The 21994-nt window shown below is 37.6% G+C and overlaps 2 protein-coding genes across 4 annotated transcripts; one reads left to right on the plus strand and one right to left on the minus strand.

Annotated features, from left to right (window-relative positions):
- Nucleotides 1-4160: 4160 nt before the first annotated feature.
- Nucleotides 4161-7483, plus strand: otpb (orthopedia homeobox b). 2 transcript variants are annotated; one of them, XM_079871301.1, is made up of 3 exons: nt 4161-4312; nt 4595-4986; nt 6233-7483. In XM_079871301.1, the coding sequence occupies exons 1-3, from the start codon at nt 4237-4239 to the stop codon at nt 6734-6736; spliced, it is 972 nt and encodes a 323-aa protein (XP_079727427.1). In that variant the 5' UTR covers nt 4161-4236; the 3' UTR covers nt 6737-7483. The 2 variants fall into 2 exon arrangements, with proteins under 2 accessions (XP_079727427.1, XP_079727428.1); XM_079871302.1 differs by having other exon boundaries at nt 4161-4273.
- A 5137-nt stretch (nt 7484-12620) lies between these two features.
- ckmt2b (creatine kinase, mitochondrial 2b (sarcomeric)) lies at nt 12621-20840 on the minus strand. Of its 2 annotated transcripts, none has more exons than XM_079872831.1 (10): nt 20720-20840; nt 18741-18914; nt 18413-18611; nt 17436-17531; nt 17071-17292; nt 14831-14916; nt 13754-13877; nt 13529-13663; nt 13214-13339; nt 12621-12848 (listed from the first exon to the last, which is right to left on the minus strand). In XM_079872831.1, the coding sequence occupies exons 2-10, from the start codon at nt 18887-18889 to the stop codon at nt 12732-12734; spliced, it is 1254 nt and encodes a 417-aa protein (XP_079728957.1). In that variant the 5' UTR covers nt 18890-18914; nt 20720-20840; the 3' UTR covers nt 12621-12731. The 2 variants fall into 2 exon arrangements, with proteins under 2 accessions (XP_079728957.1, XP_079728956.1); XM_079872830.1 differs by lacking the exon at nt 14831-14916 and adding an exon at nt 14128-14213 and having other exon boundaries at nt 20720-20792.
- Between the last annotated feature and the right edge of the window lie 1154 nt (nt 20841-21994).

Here is a 21994-nt window from a genome sequence, read left to right on the forward strand (position 1 = left end):
CGCAGATGAGCATGAGATTTTGCAAGATGTGCCACAAAGCCAACAGATAGGCCATCTGACTTGGCTTGAGGAAAATAAGATATATTTTGGACAGCTTATAGTTTTTGTATAGTTTTCTCCATTATTCATATGGAATAATTTTTGACTCAATGGTAAAAGTATGATCAGTTTACGCTACAGAGGAGCATATTTTCCATTTAGAACTGCAATGACGCAGCTATAGTAAACCACTGCGTTAACTGGATGGATTTATTTTATTAATATTCCAATCAACCTAACAACATGTCAGAATTAAACAAACTAATTGGTTGAGTTAAACTAAGTTGGCATAAATTATTTTCATATAGCTACTTTTTGTCCACAAAAAAAGTATTCTCTGAATTAAAAAGGGATCCTTTATCTTTCACGTAAGTGCCTCAATATAAGAACAAAATCCCTCCACAGGGGTAACTCTTTCTGCAGTCGATTATCTCAGATGAGATATTCATTTTCAACTTTGTAACAATGACATGAAGCCCAGGTGACTGAAATTATTTGTAACTGACACAAAGCGTGACAAAGTATGTCAAAGCAAAGATCCCACTTTATTGAAGATCTGCCCAATAATGCCCCTGAAAGTGGCAGCTTGCCCACGCGCACTGCTGATTTCAACTGTCATCCCGACAAGTTAGCAAGCAAATCCGGAAAGAAACTGTTAGTGCGGAATCATTATAAATAGTGATATCTACAAACTCTATTAGAAAAAAAATCAGCCTGCAATTTATTCAATATGTATCTCGTTTGTGCGTAATTGATAAATAATCAAAATGTATCAATGGAACTTGCACACATTTCAGTTACAATCAAGTAAAAGTAGACCATTTACCACCTGACTTGGTCCGAATTAGAGCTAAATTGACGATCAATTAATCTTGGAGGCGCTAGAGTTGTATTTTGTGGACAAGCAGCAGAGAAGTGGCAAATAAATGGAGTGGAGACAGGAGATTAGTGGAATGAGCAGAAAAGAGCTGAACCGCCTCGGTCTGCAGATAATGGGCTTGCAGCTGGCTCGCAAATTGCTGGATTTGTATCATCAGTATGGAGTCAAATATACGTTATTATTTATCATAACGAATGTGAGTTTTTCCTCCCCTTGATTATTTGTTTGTTTGTTTTAACTTGCAGTTCGAATGGGTTGGAATCCTAGGATTAACCTTTAATGTAAATTGACATAAAGCATTGGTAGCTAAATGTAAAATACATGTAATCTAATGAAACTGGACCTCTCCATTTATTTTTAACGAATAGCTTACAATAGGCCATTTTACAATTAACTTAAGAGGTTTCTTGCATCTGAGCACAACCGCATATCAAGATTCAAAGAGCTCTCTCTATTCACTTGCACCTTTCTCCATTTTCGTCAATATTAACATGATACGTTGATAAACACACTTTTTTCTGTATGAAAAATATAAGACTCATTCACATCGGTTTTTGAATGGAAGGGGTTTGGCTCATTTAAGCATACTGTTTCACTCTCTTCTTGCAATGTACAAGGTCAGTGAAACTAATTATTTTCGGTATTAATTTGCTGATGCATTAAATTGCATTAGCAGTGTGATTATCCTGGAATTTAATAATTACTAGCACATGTTCCTAATTTGAAGAAATTCAGAGTGACCACTGACCCAAGTCCTCCCTTCTCGCAAGCCACTGAAGGCCTTTCTTAAAATGAATGATGCATCGGCCTATTGTCTTTTGAAATATTACAACAAATCCTTTACTCGAAATATGACATTGAGTTCAGTTCATTGCTTAATTCAAACATACGCCAAAAATGAAATAGTTTTTATTTAATTAGTCATTAAAAAATTCAGTTTTGTCAGAGTAAGCTTGCATCGCACATTTTAAGGCCCAGAGTTTAATTATGCATTTGTTAAACAGGACTACACCTTGCATTTAGACTTCGAGAACAAAGTTTTACTGCAAACGTGGACATCGAAGTAAACACATTTTCATGTTTATATGATTGTCGAGCGTGCTTACCCCCAAAAGTCTCATTACGGACCGTAATGGAGGCCAGCCACTCCGTGACACACCAAAGCTCCATTTCATTACGGTAATCGCCGTCCAATGCTGATTATTTTATTTAGGGCCATAATTGTATTCTCCCCAGATAACTCACGTTGAAATCGGGTCCACATGGAGGGCACCAAGTCTAATCACAGTATGAGATGCGACGGGGGTCTCGTCTGCTTGAATGGAGGAGCCGTTGTGTTACTTTCCAATTTACTTATTTCACGGTATATGGTGAGCCCTTTGGACCTATTATCCAACCTATGACAAATCCCAATGTCATTTATACAAAATAAATAAGAATTCCTCATGGATGGAATCGGTAAGTATCAATAGAAATGTAGCCTACTGTGAAAATAAAATAAAAACGTCCCAGAAGCAAAGCACATTCGAATTTATGTGAAAACTGTGGAATGTATAGCAAATAATAATAACAATAATAGGCTATAATAATAACGAGAGAATACCTTCTCTAAAAGGGTAAATTGTCAATGGCAACCTTTAAAATAAACCTTTTGAATTTTGGACTAGATATATAATTTCGTGATAATACTAATTATAATGACAAGATCAGGACCAGAAAAGCTGACATAATTACATGATGCAGTCTAATTTCATTAGATGCACAGTCGACTTAGAAGGCGTGCACCTGTAAAGATGTTTGTTGCTAATAAAAAAGACCCATCGACAAAGATATTGCTGTTATAATATCCCATTATGTCTCAGGATGTATTTCCCCCCCACAACTGAACCTTCTGTCATGTCGATCCAGCATTAGGGATAGACATCCTTGACACTTAAAATATTTTTTTAAATGATGTCACTCACCGTCGTAATTATATCGTTACATTGTTTATTGTCTGAAATAATGCATTACTCTGAACGTATATAGATCCATCACTTGCAGCTCGATTTAAGCTACAGGAAACTCCGCGACGAACCCAGTGTTGATAGAGCTCCTCTTTGCCGATTATAAACTCAAAACAGAAATATTTCTAGTGATAGGCTATTCGAGATTCCCATTCCTTTAATCACTCTCTTAGTCCAACGGCTTGCCGGTGCACATTCATGCCACAAAAGAAGGGATATCTGATTGATTGCACAAAAATACGCTGAAAACTTGACAGCCTGCCGAATGTGCTTTCGCTGAATGGATTAAATTAGGCAATGTATGTCAGCGAGTTTGAATTAAATAAATCAAATTACTTGCGTCAGCGCTGATGAAACATCGATACAACTGAGGCATCAGTACGCATCAGTAGCCTGTTTCACTGTTTCACCTCAAGCCTTTAACGAAATAAATGAGCCTAATTCAAACATGATGTACTGTACACCCAACACCGCCTTCTTGCATTATATCTAAACACAGTTAAATTATCCCGCATTATTCAGATTTCACTGTAATAATTGAGATGAAAGCTCATAGATTTGGCACTAATTACTTCAAATGCTTAATGGTCTTGAAAATGACTAGTTGGAAATGTACCTTGGATGTGGTGTTAGCTGCCTCAAAGAATTCATCGTTTTTGATAGATGGATTCCACTCAAATAAAGCTGTAACTCACAGAAAGGTACAATGACACAACCAGCTCACAGAATAGTGTTCATTCCCTTCACACGAACACAAACAAGGATGACCAGCGTCCTGTATTCGATTCGTAAAGGGCCTCGAAAAGTTGGGCGATAACCAAATGGTGACCTTACAAAAAGTGCATCTTATTCCATGCATTTAGATATTGCATCCTACGTCGGTCAAGAAGCATAACGACTTGACTTTTCCACCTTTTGTGAAGCCTCTTTTTACCAATAAGATTTATTATTCACTGGTTATTTGCCATGATTATGGACTCATTTAAAATGTATAGCTAATAAGGAGGCGCTGCAATAAATCAGATTTGAAATGAACTAGAGCATCTGCAGATGAAGCCGGTTTGTGCGTTTTACTGGTTGGTTGTCTGACATTTACAAAGCCTCAATTCTGATTGGCTCCCATTTGTGGAAGCTCACGGGCTCATCCAACTATTAAGCGCCTCCCAATCTCTCTAAAGAACAGTATAATACATGGAACCGCCTTTTTAAACGCACTGACGACTTTCCTTCATTTGAGCTCTATGCGCGTTTTTAAAAGGGTTAAAAGTTGTAGAGTAGTTTGGGAAGCAGTTGTGACTCCAGCAGTGCGCAATGCTCTCTCATGCCGACCTCTTGGATACTCGCCTCGGTGAGTTATCGTCACCAAACTCCGGTCTTCAACTCCACTGTAAGCTAGAGTATTTTTTCAGTCTTCAAACTGTTTAACTAATGTGATGACATAATGATATCTCAATCTGTATTAGTTTTACTTGCGAAGTTTGTTAATTAGTTACCACATAAATGCATTAGACTTTGATGGATTGCGATACCTAACAATGTTTATGATTGTTTGTGCAATAAATATGTCGATAAGCTGCTTACTATTTGTTCTATCTGTCTTTAATGGAGTCTATTAATATGTTCCTGCCTTTTGGACAGAATGCTAAATTGTTGACACGTGCGTCCACAGGGATGAAAGATGCTGCAGCAGAGCTTCTCGGACACCGGGAAGCTTTGAAGTGCAGACTTGGGGGTACTGACTCTGGACACCCCGGAGATCTTACTTCTGCTACAGAGACTGTGGAAGGGACCACTCTGCTCCCCGGGGAAGACATTAGCAATGGTGGATCCAATCCTAATGGAATGCAGCAGGTCAACGCCAAAGACCAAGAAAAGCAGCAACAGCAAAACTCTAATCAGTCGGCTAGCCAACAAAGCCAGAAACAGAAACGCCACAGGACCCGCTTTACTCCAGCGCAGCTGAACGAACTAGAAAGGAGCTTTGCTAAAACCCACTATCCTGATATATTCATGAGAGAAGAACTTGCATTACGGATTGGTTTAACGGAGTCACGGGTTCAGGTGAGTCCTGAGTGGAGCTGCTCAGCTTTGACATCGCAACGGAGTTTTCCAGCTGATCACACAGTTTAAAAAAAAAAGAAAGAAAAGAAAGATGAACTGAAAGCAAACCGAACGAAATTATATGATGAAAATATTTTTTATTCGAAAGATCCGTAAATTAGTGCATAAATTGCATGGTATGCAAAGCATTCAACAAGGGGGTATTCTCACAAAACAACGTCAATCCTAAAATATTAATGTCCATGCTGCCTGCCGCGCTATAGGTTATAATAAAAAAAAAGTGCGTAGTTTACAGTGTGCAAAAATACAACGTTAAATAATTGCATTTAAAAAAAAAGAGAAATAAAATGCTCCCAATATAAAAAATAAACGAATACATGTAGGCTATATGAAGCCTATATTTTTTATTCAAAATAACAATTACTTTAACCTATATAACGTGTTATAGGGGCCTAACTGGATACGAATTGTGTCGTTAACAGTGGGCAATATGGAAATATGCAAATTTAGCCTATATTAAATAATAGTTAGGCTAATTTAAATAATTGGCGTCAATTTATTCTTCCGAGCTAATACGCGGTACATGTTAAAATATCTCAGAGTAGGAAGGAGGATTCATTTTGGACTCTTCTTGTGAGTAAATACTTGATTATGGTTCCATGATGAATAACGGAGGCTATCAAACTAGCCCCTATTTGTCTCCTAGATAACATTAACTATAACGACTTCATCCCCGGCTGTCTTAACAACATTACTAGCCTATCCATCTCATCTTGAAATAAGAAATTGCTTTGTATATTTTTTACTTAAAAAAAAAATCCCTTCGCATGTTATGACATAGTTGTGCGTAAAGATATAGCCTAGCCCAATATTTTTACATATACAAAAAAATAAGGCGCATGTTTATTAACCTCAGCATTTATTAAGAACCATATTATAGGCCTATATTTACAATGACTCAGTTCTGCTATATTTAAAAAAATAAAGCGCTCGCATTTTGCCGACAAACTTATTGTAAGAAATTGTGTTAGTTTATTATAGCATGCTTATAGATTATAGATCATTATAGATGCATCTATATTTCGTTTTTTTTTCTACGCAATTAAAATTGTGATATAACATAGCCAGTAGGCCTATAGAAAACTGTTAAATACAGTTGTAAAAAAGTAAAAATAAAATGGCTTAATTTATTCTCACTAACGAAATGCACGACTTTCTAAAGGTTTGTTTTTGATTTTTATTTCAGGTATGGTTTCAGAATCGACGTGCAAAATGGAAGAAGCGCAAGAAGACAACCAACGTTTTCCGGTCGCCGGGCACTTTGCTCCCAACACACGGTTTGCCTCAGTTTCCGTCTGGGATGGGCGACAGTCTCTGCTCTTTTCATGCCAACGACACTCGCTGGGCCGCGGCTGGGATGCCTGGAGTCTCACAGCTGCAGATTCCTCCTTCGCTGGGCCGACAGCAGGCGATGGCACAGTCCCTGTCCCAGTGCAGTCTCGGAGCTGGCCCCCCACCAAACTCCATGGGCCTTTCCAACAGCTTATCGTCAAACGGTTCCGGTCTTCAATCGCATCTGTACCAACCCACATTTCCTGGGATGGTGCCCGCGTCCCTCTCGGGTCCAACGAATGTGACCGGCTCACCTCAGCTGTGTAGCTCCCCGGACAGTGACATGTGGAGAGGGACTAGTATCGCCTCCCTACGCCGTAAAGCACTTGAGCACACCGTATCCATGAGTTTCACCTAATTTGAGCATCCACGACGTCTTTTCTGTCACTACAAACCCCAAGTATTCCTGAAGAACAGCCACGGAGCACTCAGGATATGAGGCTATACCTGTGAAATTACAAATCGGCAGCCTTAATGGATGATGGAATCCCAACAACCCCCAGACAATGCTTATATACAGCAGATGTAGACTATAGTAATAGTTTTAATGCTTGAAATGTATGTAATTTATTTATGTGTTGGATTTGGTCATGTTTATTTGTTTATTTTGTTTTCCTAGCAATTGATTTTAATAACGGCGAGTTGTTTATTTATATGCGTATTTATTTGACTCTTCATTCACATATGAAGAAACAACTGGAGGAATATTTATTTCGCTGATCGGTGATATTATTATTTTTTCTAAATTAAATGTAAAAGGACACGTTAATGAGGACCACATGTGTGCATGTACAGATTGTTTTAAGGCACGTACTACATGTTGGAGTGATTTTTTCCAGGTACAGAAAAGAACACGTTGGATTAAGAGGCACTTTCCAAATAAGCAGATCAGATGCATGTAATTTTTCAAACGGGATCAACAGGAAGTTGTTTACATAAAGCAAAATGAACTTGAGTGTTTGTGTAGATACGAAAATAATCTTGTTACCTGCTGGTATGTTTGTGATATGTTTTAACTTAATGTCTGTACTGAAATATGGTTTTCGTAAATGCTTATCTTACCGAATTCAACAGAATTGGGAAGGTTTATATTACTGATTGTAAGTGGGTGAATAAAATCATTTTAAGAATTTCAGTATGGTATGTGATCTCTATAGAAATCTGAGGTCAGAGAATTACCTTGATTTCAATCAACATTGTAGTTAACTACATTGATTCATATGTGCTAACAATTAACAATATGAAACCTTATTGTAAAGTGTTAATGATTTCAAGACACAAGAATAACACCCTACAGTCTTAAAATGATCCTATTTTTGTGTCCAGCAGAAAAAAGTCATAGAGGTTTTGAACAACAAGATGATGAGTAAATGATGACAGAATTCTATACTTCAACGGAACAAGATAAATATTTTACAGCTCTCGGGAAAATGTAAATACTAGTAGACCTCTACGCTAGATCATTAGTTGGATAGATAAAACATGTTCATACAGAAACATGAAATTTGTCCCTGAAAAATTGTGTGTGTGTGTGTGTGTGTGTGGGGTGGGGGGGGGGGGGGGGGTGGGGGGGGGGGGGGGGGGGGGGGGTCAAACACATTAATCATAACCCTAACCCTTTGCTTTACTTCTAGAACAAGTAAAACACCAACACAATTATTGCTATTTCACAGAACACTTTACAGAGGTTGCTTATGATATTGCACATTGAATTAATAAATTCCAGTTGCAATGAGTCCGGATGAAAGCTTAACTGCTTGTAGACTCTTGTCGACAAATACCCGAAGCAAGATTGTAACCAATTAGTCTGGCATGTTTTTTCTCCTGTTCTCTTTGTGTGATTTGAAACTGTTACCACTGGGGAGGTGTAGCAGCCCACAAACATCTGCTTGATCTTTTCTCAGATACAATGCCTCGACTGTCACCCATTTAACAAGATTCCTTTCAACTGTGAGAAGAACCATCGACTGTCACTTCAGCAATCACCTTTATCAACTGACAAAAGACACAGATGATGCTGGATAAACATAACCAGATATCAAGAAATGACTGTATCACAGATTAAAAACAAGCTGTTTACTATTCCACTCTTTGCATTTCATATTTTAAAAACATATGATACAACGGTCAAAGTTATTTCACCAAGTAACATGTTCCTGGATTAACATCTTTGTTGATCCTGGAACAAAGTTCCAAGTAACCAATCATATTTGAGGGACAAGTTTACAGTTTTGGTCAAGTTTAGGCTTCCAATCATGGTTAGGTGCTTCTACATCAGTGTTATTCACCTATCATCTCCCTCTGATTTTAGGGATAAGTTATGGGTAGCGTTGTGGTAGGGATGGGGTTAGGACTAAATTTTTGGACAGAAATGTTGTTTCAGGATCAACAAAATATTTTATTTGGCAAAATCACGGTACCAGTATACAACATGGGTATTAACTGATTAATGCCGGTTGGATTAACATCATGTTAAGATTAAGATTAAGACATGTTAAATCAGGGGCAGTCAGTCTTACTTTTCGGTATCAAATTAGGCCAATCTGTTTTTATGTAACTGATTTTAAAAAGCTATGAAAAGTCTTAAAGAAAAAAAATTAGATGTCTAACTTTTAAGACTATAGTCTTAGCGGTTTATGCAACTGGCCCATACAGGGATAACATAATCAGATTCCAATGTTTTTATGTTCAACTTTATGTTTTAAAATACTCCTAATCAGACTACATTTGCTTTTTATTGATTCCATGATTACTTAATATTCACTTAATGGTTGCATTATTCAGAATTCATTGATTCTCCCTATAAGTTTTCTGTTTTTATCTTTTAAATTTTCCTTTCTAAAAAACCCTATTGCTTAGGCTATATATGATCAATTTTTTTGTGGAATTGCACACACAAACCGTCCACTGGTCAGGCGACTATAATTACATGGAAGGCCACACAGCATGAACAAATAAAATATTTAATCTTTTTTAGTTAGTGTTTATTTTGATTAGTTTTATTTTAAAAGAATTTATTTATTTTAATTTAAAAATTGTAAGATTGGCCACACTTTAGTTTAGGGTCCAATTCTCACTATTAAGTTAACTATTAACTACGACTTTTGCCTCAATAATCTCCTAATTACTGCTTATTAATAGTTAGTAATGTAGTTGTTATGTTAAGGGATGTAGAATATGGTCATGCAGAATATGAATTTGTGCTATACTAATAAACAGCCAATATCCAAGTATGCATGCTAATAATCAACTATAGTTAATATAGTGAGAATTGGATCCTAAACTAATGCACTTCATGTTATTGATAACAAAAGTGCAATACTTTTTCTTTCTCTTTGTATTTTTTATTAATATATGGTATGGTACAATATTATATTATTCAAATAAATGGTATAAGTTAGGTCAAAAGTAATCTAAAAGTAGTCTGATTACATTACCTAAAATGTGTAATGTAATAGATTACGTTATAACTACAATTTGTATTTTGTATAAATTCTATTCAGTAATGGACTACAATTTGTAAGTAATCTACTCAGCACTAAACACACAACACAGGTTAGCCTACTATACAGAGCAACAAATGAGAGATATTTAAAATCTGAAATTGCCACTCTCAGAGTGTCGCCCTGCTTTGATATTAGACTAATTGTCCCACTAAATTTGCATATAAGATTTTGTGAAACAATGGAAAATGTAGAATCTACACAAGCCTCCCCTGATCATTCAACAGTCTCCATGTAGACATCCATCATCATCAGTTTTAGCATCTGCTCTGAGAGACCCTCTGCCTCTCGGGCCCCCCTGTGAACGCATGCTCTGTTCACTGGTGTATTTGAGCAAAACGCACAAGTGCCTCATGATTAAAACAGAATATAATCACAATTAGGAGATTCTTCAAAACGGAATGAATGAGATTTTGTCATAAGTGTTAGTTGAAAAATCTACTTTCAGTTAATAGGTGGCCCTATAGGGCCACAGAAGACTTTCTCCGCATTATTCATTTTTTTATAACATGGTCCCATGGATATGGGTGTGGTAATGAATCAGTGATATATGGGACAAATTGGATTTGAGTTATGAATGAAAAGAAGACTGCATGTGTACCAATATTTCACAATACCATGCTCCACTTCAGAAACAACGCACTTCTGATGCACATAAGCCGTTGCGAATTGTCGTGAGATCGGGTTGGCCTTTCCTTGCTTTTCTTCACCCAGCCTGTCCACACTTGCCCTTGAGTTGCTCTGCCAGTGCATGGAAAGCACCTCACAGCTCCTGACAAGAGCAGCACTAAATCAGAAAGCAGTGGCTGGCAGAGGAGTAAGCCTCCATGAAGGTCACAGACATCAGCGGGATGCCATCTTTATCCACGCGGAGCACACATCCGTGACCAACAGGAGGATCCTCCCGGTCTCAGACTGGGACATGCCATACTCTCAAAACAGCATGGACGAATTAAAACAGAACTAACCAACAGAAAAGCCTATTTTTTTCTGCGCATTTAATCTAGGTTTGGCCAATATGTAAAAGTAGCCTACACTATATTTACTGTAAGTAGCTTATGAATGAAATATTTTTTCCAGTTATTTACGTTTCTCTGTTGTTTGTTTTATCAATATTTCTATCTTTGTTACATGGCAAAATAGCCTATTAATTTCTATAAAATACAATTACACACAAAATCTAGCCTCTTAAATACAGCACCCTCAATCATAATAGGCTAATATGATATCACCGTGATTGATTATTTAGCCTATACAAATGTACGAAATCTGGGTTATAATATTCAACAGCAAATGTTATTATGGTAAACACATTTTATGGTGTTTGACTTCTGCAGTATTGGAAATGTGTTCATCACATGTTAACATATTGCCACCTGCTGGTGAAATAGAGAGAATGTTTTGTGGACTATAGTCTACCGATTCTTTAGGAATAAAGTCCTAATAACTGCTTGATTCCAGTATGCATGACTTTTTTTATCATGAAGGTTATTTAGAAATTAAAATACCCCACGTTGAATGAAGTAGTCTATAATTGAACAGAATAAATCAGAATACAATTTTACAATTTAATGTTAACATTGTTATAGCCGACAAGGGCACATGTCTCTCATTCACTCATTTCCTGTGCTATGAATACACACTGGTAGGCTATTAATTTCATATTTCTATTACCAAAGGCTATGTGTGGATGTTTTTCAGGCAGTCCGTGAGTTGACATAACACTCACATTATCTAAAATAGACTGGATAATAACGATCCGATCCTTAACACAACATATAGGCCTAGTAAATCAACGAAACACACCTGGTTGCCCATAAACAGACTATAGGCTACTATAATCATTATAAATATTAAATGAAAAGCCCCCTTTGATTTCATTGATATGTTGGCTAAATCATTTTTTTCTCAAGCAGGCTTTACGGTGCATTACAAGACCTAGGCTACTGGTAACACTTTAGAATACCGTTCCTTCATTAAGTAATAACTACACAAGAACAAATGAGTAACACACTATTAACATTCTACTAGGCCTACTATTAACTAACAAGAACCTCTGATTAACGAATTAGTAAGTAATAGTGCTCAGTTGAATGTAGTTCACTATTAGCTAACCAGCAGCTACTTTTCATACGAATATGAAATAATAATAATATTTGTATTTATTATTTATAATATTAAGTTATTAGCCTAAATATAATAATAGTTCAGGTTTAGATCAGGTTGCTGATCTTAGATCACACACACACACACACACACACACATACACACACACACACACACACACACACACACACACACACACACACACACACACACACACACACACACACACACACACACACACACACACACACACACACACACACACACACACACACACACAAAATCCTCTATTGAGAGTCAGAGGCTATGAGAAAGACCCAGTTGTAAGCTATGGCTAACTGATGATATTATAAGCTAGACACCCTTAATCTACTTTCAGAAAAGGAATTCATCTAGGGAGAAGGTCTTTAATGATAAGGCTAAACAGCAGGGCTGTCGCTAGAAAGGTGATGATGATTATAGGGGCCTTAGGCTACAGCCTAAACAGCTCATGCCATGATATTGGGCCAAGTAGCTGAACAGAAATTATTTGAATTCTATGCCACATATGAGTAAAGATTTCTTAGTCTGAAATGGGCAAAAACCATGTAGTGTATTCCAGCCTTAATTCAAAAGATTCCACAAGACTGAATTAAAATATGAATAATTTATTCAGTTGAGTTCCATTTAGTTAACACGGAGAGAGTCAACAGGTTACAGGTCTCTCAGCTGCCTAACCCTTCAGTTCCTCTCACAAGAATGTCATCATTTCCTGAACTGGGTTACTGGTGGAGGAACAGTGATGTCTTGGCCCTTCTCGAGATTCTTTTCACAGTCGATCAGGTAGTTGACGCCATCAATCACACACTGAACGAGCTCAACCTGAAAGGCAATGTCAAATAAAATTGGATGTAATCACCGGCTACACATCAAGAGCATGCACAGACAGCAACATAGTGTCGGCCCAGATCTGGCCCACATCTAGTACACATGGATTCCACTCGTACCAGAAGTGGGCCGGATCTGGGCCGACAATGTTGGCTTTTTTAGATCTTTAATTTTGCAAACATATTGAAAAACTTTTATTTACTGTTTCATTTTTTTGGACCTCTAACATTTATTTTTTTTCTTCTAAAACATGCAGATATAATCTCCATTGGAGTACATTCTAGTTATAGAATTTGCTTCTGTCCAATTAAAAGTACTTTCAGGGGCGTTAAAGCACTTATCAAAGCAGAGCTGTTTACCTCAGATTTGCCTAGACGGTCAAGGTTGGAGATGTCGAAAGTGTCACCCACAGCCGCAGTATCCACACCTCCTGTGCCACGTTTTTGTAGCCTGAGATTATCCAAAATTTTACTGAAGCGCAAGTCCTGTTCAGGAGGATATATGAAGTAGAGGGCATTTTTGCATGAACTCTTTCAGATAGTAATTGTACTGTGGATAATTTAACATTTAAATTTCATTTGAACAGTTTTGACTGGAATTGAACCCGACCTTGGCATTGTGAAATGCACTAATGTAAACTTTAGATTTAACGGAACCATGTGAGATTGTAACACCTTGCTAAGGAGGGGCAGACGGACGTGGACTCCAGCTCTCAGACCGGTGCCTAGGTTAGAGGGACAGGTCAGGATATATCCCAAGTGCTCATTCCACATAAACTCCCAGCCTCTCTCCTGAATCAGCCTCTCTACCTGTGAGAAACAAACATCATAAATGGAACTTGTTTAATTTTAATTTACAGATAATGTGCATTTTTGCACTGAATGTTTTGACAATGATACCTCTTTCAGTCCTCTGCAGAACCTCTCAAACACCCTCTTCATATTCCCGCCCTTTTCCATAGAAATGACACGGCTGTGATCCTCCTCATTGATCCAGATCAAAAATGTCTTTTCATTGTTGTGCCTGGACATGAGAACAGGTCATGGTTAAAATACATTCAGCAAATTTAGATAAAACTTTCTTTTATTCAGCGCAAAATTTTCACTGCAACCAAGTCACAAGCTTTTGAATCCATATACAGGCACTAGCAGTTGTCGTACTGTAAGAGTAAAAATAGACATTTATTAAGATCTCTGTCAGGGTCATATATTACGTAACACACATATGACATGCTCTCTGCACCCTCTGGTAATGCAAGTCTCATGCACCGTACCAAATGCCTCTGGCATCGGGCCAGTCCCGCGCCATTCCTGCACAAGTCAGCAAGGGTGATACGGGCTTGTCAAACAAGAAGTGGTCCTAGAATTTTCAGTCAAGAAAAGAAAAAGTGGGTGTAAAGTGAAGCCAGGACTGGTTCAGTGTTGGAAAATGGTGCCATTTTTTGATGCCATTTTATATATTTTATCCCAACTTCTGGTCAGACTGGCTTCTCGAACAAGGAAAAATGTAAGGCCAGACTTGATTTTGTGTCCATTATGAACTGCTTGGATGTTTGTGGTTTGCTCTTGCTGTGATCTCATGGGAGTGACAGGTTTGAATAGTGTTCATAATGTTTGAAAGCCTATTTTAATGCCTCTTGGCATGTATATTGTATGAATACATTTATAGTCAATAAGCTCATTATTAAAAAGTTAAGTTTAAACAATTATTTTCTTTATTTTTACATGAATGACACCGCATTTTTAAATTTTCTACATTTATACATTGCAATTTTAATGTGGAAATTTAGAAAAATAATGGTTAATATTATGTTTAAAATGCCTCTCTGGCACTGGAATATAGCTGCCAGAAAGAAAACAGATCCTCAAACTGACATTTAGCTGAGAATATTTGAGTCAGCTTATGGGTGACTAAGGATGTGCTATAGGGAAAGAGTGCTATGCTCTAACTACGGGTCCATAGTTCCTCAGCCTTACCAAATCCCACGAGCATCTGGCCAATCTCTTGCCATACCAGCTGAAGTGAGGAGAGGAGACACTGGCTTATCAAAGAGGAAGTGCTCCTATGGTAGGCCATCATAAGACAAGAGCAGTGAGGTTTGTTAGAAAAATTGCAATATGCAACTACCCTGTTGAAAACACGAGCATGTATAGCGTTTTGGATATTTTGGATACTGGGCTAGGGCTAGTGTCCTTAAAAGTAGCTAAACCAGCAAGACTTCTTAGTTAAAGGCACACTATGCAGTGTCCGTTTTTCTCAAACAGCGACCCCTAGAGTCGCTGTGGAGTACTTGTATTTGACGTTACTGTCGTAAATACCACTCACGCAGAGCCATCTCTGCACTCTTCCGACCGCGCTTTCTTCGTTTTCTTCGTCGACTCTGCCATGATTCACGTCTGAAATGTGTGCTAGTGTCTTCCATAGAGGCTGCTTCATATGTTGTTGATGTATGTGCCGTAAAGCATGTCGTGATTCTCGCAAGATTTGTCGGGGCGCCACCTCTCAAACTTGCATTGCTGGTTTTGCCTGCTTTGCTATCGGGGGAATTCGCCCTACTACGAGTTCGTTTACCATCGAAATGATTTCAAAGCTGTTATATTAAGGTACAAATCTTGCATAGTGTGCCTTTAAGTTTATGCTGGATAACCAACTTTATATGTGTTTCTGGTGAACAGCATTACTATGTTTGTATACCAGGCAGAATAGAGTGCTGCAAGGATAACAATTTTTGTAGGCCAAAATCCCGGAAACGAGTTAGCATTTTAGCACTTACGATTCTATCAAGTCAATAGGTTATTAGTTAAATGCCTGAAATAAGGTCTGTGGTGAACACAACACAAGATATTTTCATGTTTTATTCTACAACATAAAATACATCAGTAAAACCCCTTTGTGATTTTTTTAAAGATTTTACCTTCTTGAAAAGGTGATTTCTAACAAGTGGCTGAAACGGAACTAGAGGTTTGTCGCAGACATCACACTGAACAGGTATACTAATCTACTCACGTTTTCACAACCTCATTGTTGTGTTAACAATTGCGGTTTCTAAACTATGAAAATGTTTAGAAAATGTTTCTAAACTAAAGACTGAAAGAGTTGTCAGAAACAATAATGCGACCATGGTGTAGTTTGTTTATAGCCTACGTTTTGCTTTTTACTTCTGCTGATCATACAGGCTTCAGAATACATATAAGTTGCATTCATTTGTGAAGATGTGTAAGAATCATAAACCTTTGTTGGTGACAGAGCTTATTTTCTGCAATAATCCTAATGCCAATAGAAAAATTCTGTTAGGTTTATATTTTTTGAGAAAACTAGGGGGATGCTAACTTCTGGTAGCCTGACTACGTCAGACTTCGTACTTCCGCTCAATTTCAGTTCGCTTCTGTACTCAGTCTGAGATAGCGCCTTATCTCTCCGTTTTCCTCCGGCCTCAAAACAGCCGGCCAATCAACGAACAGAGGGCGGGCTGAGAGCCGTGACGTAGACGCTGATTGTACCGTGGATGCGTAGATTTACTAAACATAATCTGCAAAAGTCGTTCACAGCCATGTTCACTCCGGTATTTCGCTCAATGGTTTTGTTTTCGCATCATACATGTGTTTACAGTGGAAGTTAGATGCGGCTGAGCCTGCGCGTCATAACCAAACGTTATGTGATTGGCTTACGGGTAACCAATGATTTTAAACTTCAGACCAGCGCCCCCCCCGCGAGAAAGAAAACGCTTTTCAATTATGCCCTTCCAGACTCTGTCTACGAAGCAAAGTGAAGTAGCAGAGTTTGGTATTACCAGGCTAAACTTCTGGGTTGGCCAACAAAAATAATCACTGCAGAACTCTATAGCATAAACAACATAAATGATAATAAAAAAAATCAAACAATGTTTGGATTTACATGATATTTGACAAGCATTGTATGACATAATAATGTTAATTAACATTTTAATTGGTATAATCAATAACCTAGGTCAGCTGAGAGTATAAGAGTCGGCTGTGTCAGTAAAAGTTGCAAACCCCTGATTTACTGCAAATGCAACTGACACGCATCTGTGTCTGCCTCCTTAGTTTAACCAGACAGCAACATAGTGTTGGCCAAGATCCGGCCCTTATCTAGTACACGTGGAATCCACACATACCAGATGTGGGCCGGATCTGGGCCGACACTATGTTGCTGTCTGGGTAAGCTGGGACATGTTTCTATTGTGTGTACTACTTACATCAATCAGCTGCTGCTGCTCCTGCTCAGTCATTTCTGTCAGGCTGTAGTATTTGCCCGCCAAATCCTCTTTCAGTCCAGAAAGAGCCTGGACCACCACACGCTCCACCTCACGGCGTTCAGCGCGGGTGCAAGCGGGGGGCAGACTGAGTCCACGAATACTGCGCCCTGTGCGCACACGGGATGACAGCACATAGTTCTCGTCGAACATCCCGGAGGTGATCTGTTTAAATGCCATCAGAACAATCATTCAGTGTTCAATGTAACTAACTAAACTAAACTGAGGCAAGTCGCATCTTGCATATTCTTGACGGAATGAGGTTTTGTTAAAGGTTCAGAACCAAAGACACAAGAGGAAGGCTTTACCTTTGAGCTGTCCAGGTCTGTTGGGTGCTTCATGGTTGTAGGGTCATAGCCATTGTGCCTGTCCTTAATGACTGGGTTAAAGATTTCAGCAAAGACCTGAGAATCACAACCATAGTCAAGGATAAAGTTCAAGTACTCATGCAGAAGATTGCAAGCACAATTCATTTTGATGCTACTAATTGACATAGTCGACCATGAACAATTAAATAATTATTATTTACTATACAATCTCAATATACACCCTTATAAGTAAAGGTTCTAAATGTTTTTTTTTTTTTGCAGTTATGTCATAGAAGAACCATTTTTGGTTCCCCAAAGAACAGTCCTGAGAAGAACCATCCCTGACAGCAACATAGCGTCGGCCCAGATCCGGCCCACATCTGGTACATGTGGGATTCCATGTGTATTAGATGTGGGCCGGATCTGGGCCGACACTATGTTGCTGTCTGGGATTGTTTCCCAGTGTGAAGAACATTTAAAAAATCTAAAGAACTTTTTTCCACTATAAAGAATCTTTTGTGCAGTGCAAAGGTTCCATGGATGTTAAAGGTTATTCATGAAACCATACTGTAGTTTGGTAGTAGTCAACTGACTACAACATGCTCTTCAAATTGGACTGACAGTAACCAGAGCACAGAACTAAACTAATTTAGTTTTTTCTTACTGGCATTCAAAACTATATTCTGCAATATATTTTTTAAAAATACTATGACAATTAAATTATTTTACAGTTTATTACTTCTGTATTTGTGACAGACAGCACAGGCCACTAGTGTGTCACTAGTAGTCTCATAAAGATCCATATTTTGGTGAAACTGTGCCCGTAACAAAAATCAACTCTTTTTTCAAACACAATGGTATCAAAATCTCCTTGTATTTTAACTTTGCTGGCTTAATAGGACTATACCTCATATTTGTCGTATTGTTGAGTTTAATATACTCAAAATCTATTTTTATTCACATTTGGTCCAATGTACCTCATAGCTCTCCTCGTCACCAGCCACCATGCCCACAGTCTTGATGAAGGGATGACCAGGGTTGTCCACTCCAGTTTGAATGCATTGGTCAAGACTCCAGTTATTAGGGGTCAGCTTGTCCCTCAGACTGCCATAGATAGAAGGGGTCAAAGCAGCAGCCATGCAGTTGTTGTGTTTGCGCAGGTCTGGGTAGTCAGCACTTGGAAGGATGAAGAGCAAATGACATTCAATTGTTTCTGGGTTGTAGCGTTGGACAAACAGATATTCTCAGGTTAACTGGAAACTAAGTGAAGGTGTAGAGTAACCGAAAGGCAACTGAATCCTTCACCTGGGTGGGTACAGCTTCTTTTTCTCCCCAGCAGAGACTCCTGACTCAGTCATCATGACATAGCTGGATACCAGGGTACCTGCGCCCAGGCTGGCCATGATCACAGCCGTGTTGCGTCCCGAAAGCATTCGAGTGAACATGCTTGCCATCGCCACTACTCACTCACTCACACACCTGAAATTCAGATCGGATGACAAAATTAATGTTACATAAAATATAAAAATAAATATCTTTATGTTTTTATTCAAATTATATATGCTTAATCTGTTTATTGAACATTTACAATAATAACAGGATAAAGATACAGGAGAATAGTGAAAAAATAAACAATATTAATTTTTGTGACAGATTAATCCCGAGTTCACCAACAAAAGTAATTTTTAAGGGTCAACTCAGGTAGAAATGGTCCCTAAGGTAACAACAAAATGTATCAGGTACAAGTAAACCTTAAGCTCATACCTTTTTGTTTTGTTTGTTTATTCACCAGTTTAAATTCTTAAGTTCCTAGATGGCCAATAAAAGATTAAAGGGATAGTTCACCCAACAATCAAAATTCACTCATAATTTACTCAACCTCATGTTGTTCCAAACTCATTAGACTTTTGTTTATCTTTGAAACACAAATTATGTTTTTAATATTCTCACATAATTTTTGTCCATCCATTGAAAGTCCATTCAACCAAGAAGTTTCAAAAAGTAACGATCAACACACATACAGTACATAGAGCTCATCAAATATGGTAAGCTCAACATGCTTTCTAGAGCTCTGTACAGTATGTGCATTGCTCACAAGCGATGGACAAAAGCGATGTGCAAATAAAATAAAAAGATCTTAATTTGTGTTCCAAAGATGAACGAGAATTATATGTTTGGAATGACATGAGGATGAGTAAATTACTGGGTGAACTAACTGGATTTGAATTCTAAAACTGATTATGGTTTTAAGTATCAATAAGTATGTGTAAATTTTAAGTAGACATTTGTGATTGATTGATTGATTGATTGATTGATTGATTGATTGATTGATTGATTGATTGATTGCCGAGGAGTGTTTCAAAGTGTCAATCAAAGGTATTCCTGATACAGTAGTTTGACATTGGTGAGCAACCTCTGTGTCCTGACGTACATGTTGACTTTTTCCACTGGAGTATCCAAATATACATTGGCTTTGAACTTAATGCCAAAGTAATATGTGCCACCTTATATTTCCCCAGTAACACATGTGTCACATGTTCCAGACATCAGGTAAAACCTTACACCAAAAATGTATACAAATCTTACACACAAACTTCAGCTAGTTATAAGAATAAGCACAGCACTTTTCAGAAGGGACTACTTGCTAATGATGTTTGTATTTTCACTATCATGAATGATAGTGTATTTTCACTATTCACTATCCCTATGAGGAAATGATATGGTCTCAATGGTTCCAGATATTTTAGCTGTATGCCGAAGAGGTCAGTGCTGTTTACAGTGTTACAAATGACAGTGGAGCCAAAAGGTCTTATGCAATTACTCTCCTGCCATATGTTACAATGATCACATGACCTGTGGGACAGGGTGGCTCTGCGCTGGTCACACTTCTAGTTTCTAGTGTTTCTAGTGGATATGTAATGGTGTAAATTATATAAACTAAACAAAAAATTTGAAAATGTTGCACTGGAAATGCAAAACAAACATTATTTGACACAATTATAAATATAACCTAATTTATAAACTTAATTATTAAGTTAGTTATAATTTAAACTAAGTTAATTATACACATATAATTATATCTGATTATAAATCAACTCTTGTTTTAAACAGACTGGTATCAGAAAGAACAAACACTTTCTTATTAAACTTTCTGTCAAATATCTTCAGCATTGTTGTAACTGCAAAAATCTAGCTTCCATGCTGATCTGGTATCTTTCAATTTCTGTCAATAAAAAAAGTTACAAACAAAATGATTGCTAAAGTAAATGCTTTATTATACTCACCTGTTGGTTTGAATGGCTCTCAGGCTCCTGTACAGCTGACTGTTCCCTGTAGAGTGAGACCACAGCGGGCCTGTGCTCAAAATAAGAGCTCATCTCTCCAGCCAATCCTATTTCATCTGTCAGCATGACACCACGTCTCTGTGTCCTTGAGCTGTCTCTAACCAGTGGAAACCTCCAGTTACGTGCCAGTGATATGGCTTGTGACTGAGATACTACTGTACATACTGTATATACTTCCCTTTTACCCACTGTAGTCCATCAAGAGCCATTATTTTACTGTATGTGTTTAGATATGTTAATATTACTAAATAGTTTACAATGTTAATCATGTCCCTGTTGAAAAATCCAGCATAAACCAGCATGAATTCCATGTTGGTCCAGGCTGGTTTATACTGGTTAGAGCTGGTATAGTACTCATCAATTTTGGGGATTACATGTAACACGAGTTACGTAATCAGATTACTTTTTAAGTAACTAGTAAAGTAGCTAGTACTTTTAAATTTACAACAAAATATCTGAGTTACTTTTTCAAATAAGTAATGAAATTTACCTTTTTCTTCAGTTTATTGGCTGACAGCTCTCTTGTCCCCATGTTGAGAGAAATCGGGAGAAAATGCAGACTGCAGAGGCATTTGTGCGCTGTCTAAACATGATCAATATTGTAGTTGTGAGCATCACATCTCATCTCACTTGCACAAAATGATTCCTCAAAATGATTAATGCAAACTCAAAATACTACACAAACCTGCAATAATTAAATGTTAAATAACACAAATGTACTTTGTGTTTAATCTCACTTTATTAACTTTATGTCTTTGCTGCTGACCTTCAAGGATCCAATTCAACCATATAAGCAAAAATGACTTAAACATCACATTTGAGTCTCATTTTTTTTTATTGCTGAAGTAACGTTAAGAGTGTTGAACTTTCTTCTCCTGTGTCCTTTTCTTCTGCAATCCAGAATGGCAGCACATCTAAAAGGTTTGAGCTGCGCCCTCTACTGTACAGGCATGAATTTGCATTTCCTTTATAGTCTGAGGCTTATTCATTTCACTTTTTGTTTGAAAGGGCCTTTACATTTGCAAAAAAAATTAACTTTTTTTTTCCTGTTAAAAAAAAAAAAGCAAGTAACTTTCCCCAACAATGTACTTATGCAAAATTGAGCTAGTCCCAGCATGCAAAACATACCTTATGCTGGATTTTTCAGCAGGGGTATCTCCATCTTCAGAGAAAATACCCTTCTACATTTAATATTTTGACAGATGTGGAGATAGA

This window comes from Squalius cephalus (genome assembly GCF_949319135.1).
Source record: "Squalius cephalus genome assembly, chromosome: 5".
NCBI lineage: Eukaryota > Metazoa > Chordata > Actinopteri > Cypriniformes > Leuciscidae > Squalius > Squalius cephalus.

Excerpts from the sequence above, each read along its gene's own strand:
- otpb (XM_079871301.1), top strand. The coding sequence starts at position 4,237 with ATGCTCTCTCATGCCGACCTCTTGGATACTCGCCTCGGTGAGTTATCG. Across the intron at positions 4,313-4,594 it reads CTCCGGTCTTCAACTCCACT|GGATGAAAGATGCTGCAGCA; the intron begins GTAAGCTAGAGT and ends GTGCGTCCACAG. Across the intron at positions 4,987-6,232 it reads TAACGGAGTCACGGGTTCAG|GTATGGTTTCAGAATCGACG; the intron begins GTGAGTCCTGAG and ends TTTTTATTTCAG.
- ckmt2b (XM_079872831.1), bottom strand. The coding sequence starts at position 18,889 with ATGGCAAGCATGTTCACTCGAATGCTTTCGGGACGCAACACGGCTGTG. Across the intron at positions 14,917-17,070 it reads AGCAGCAGCAGCTGATTGAT|GAGCACTTCCTCTTTGATAA; the intron begins GTAAGTAGTACA and ends GGCCTACCATAG. Across the intron at positions 13,878-14,830 it reads CCAGATGCTCGTGGGATTTG|GCACAACAATGAAAAGACAT; the intron begins GTAAGGCTGAGG and ends TCTCATGTCCAG.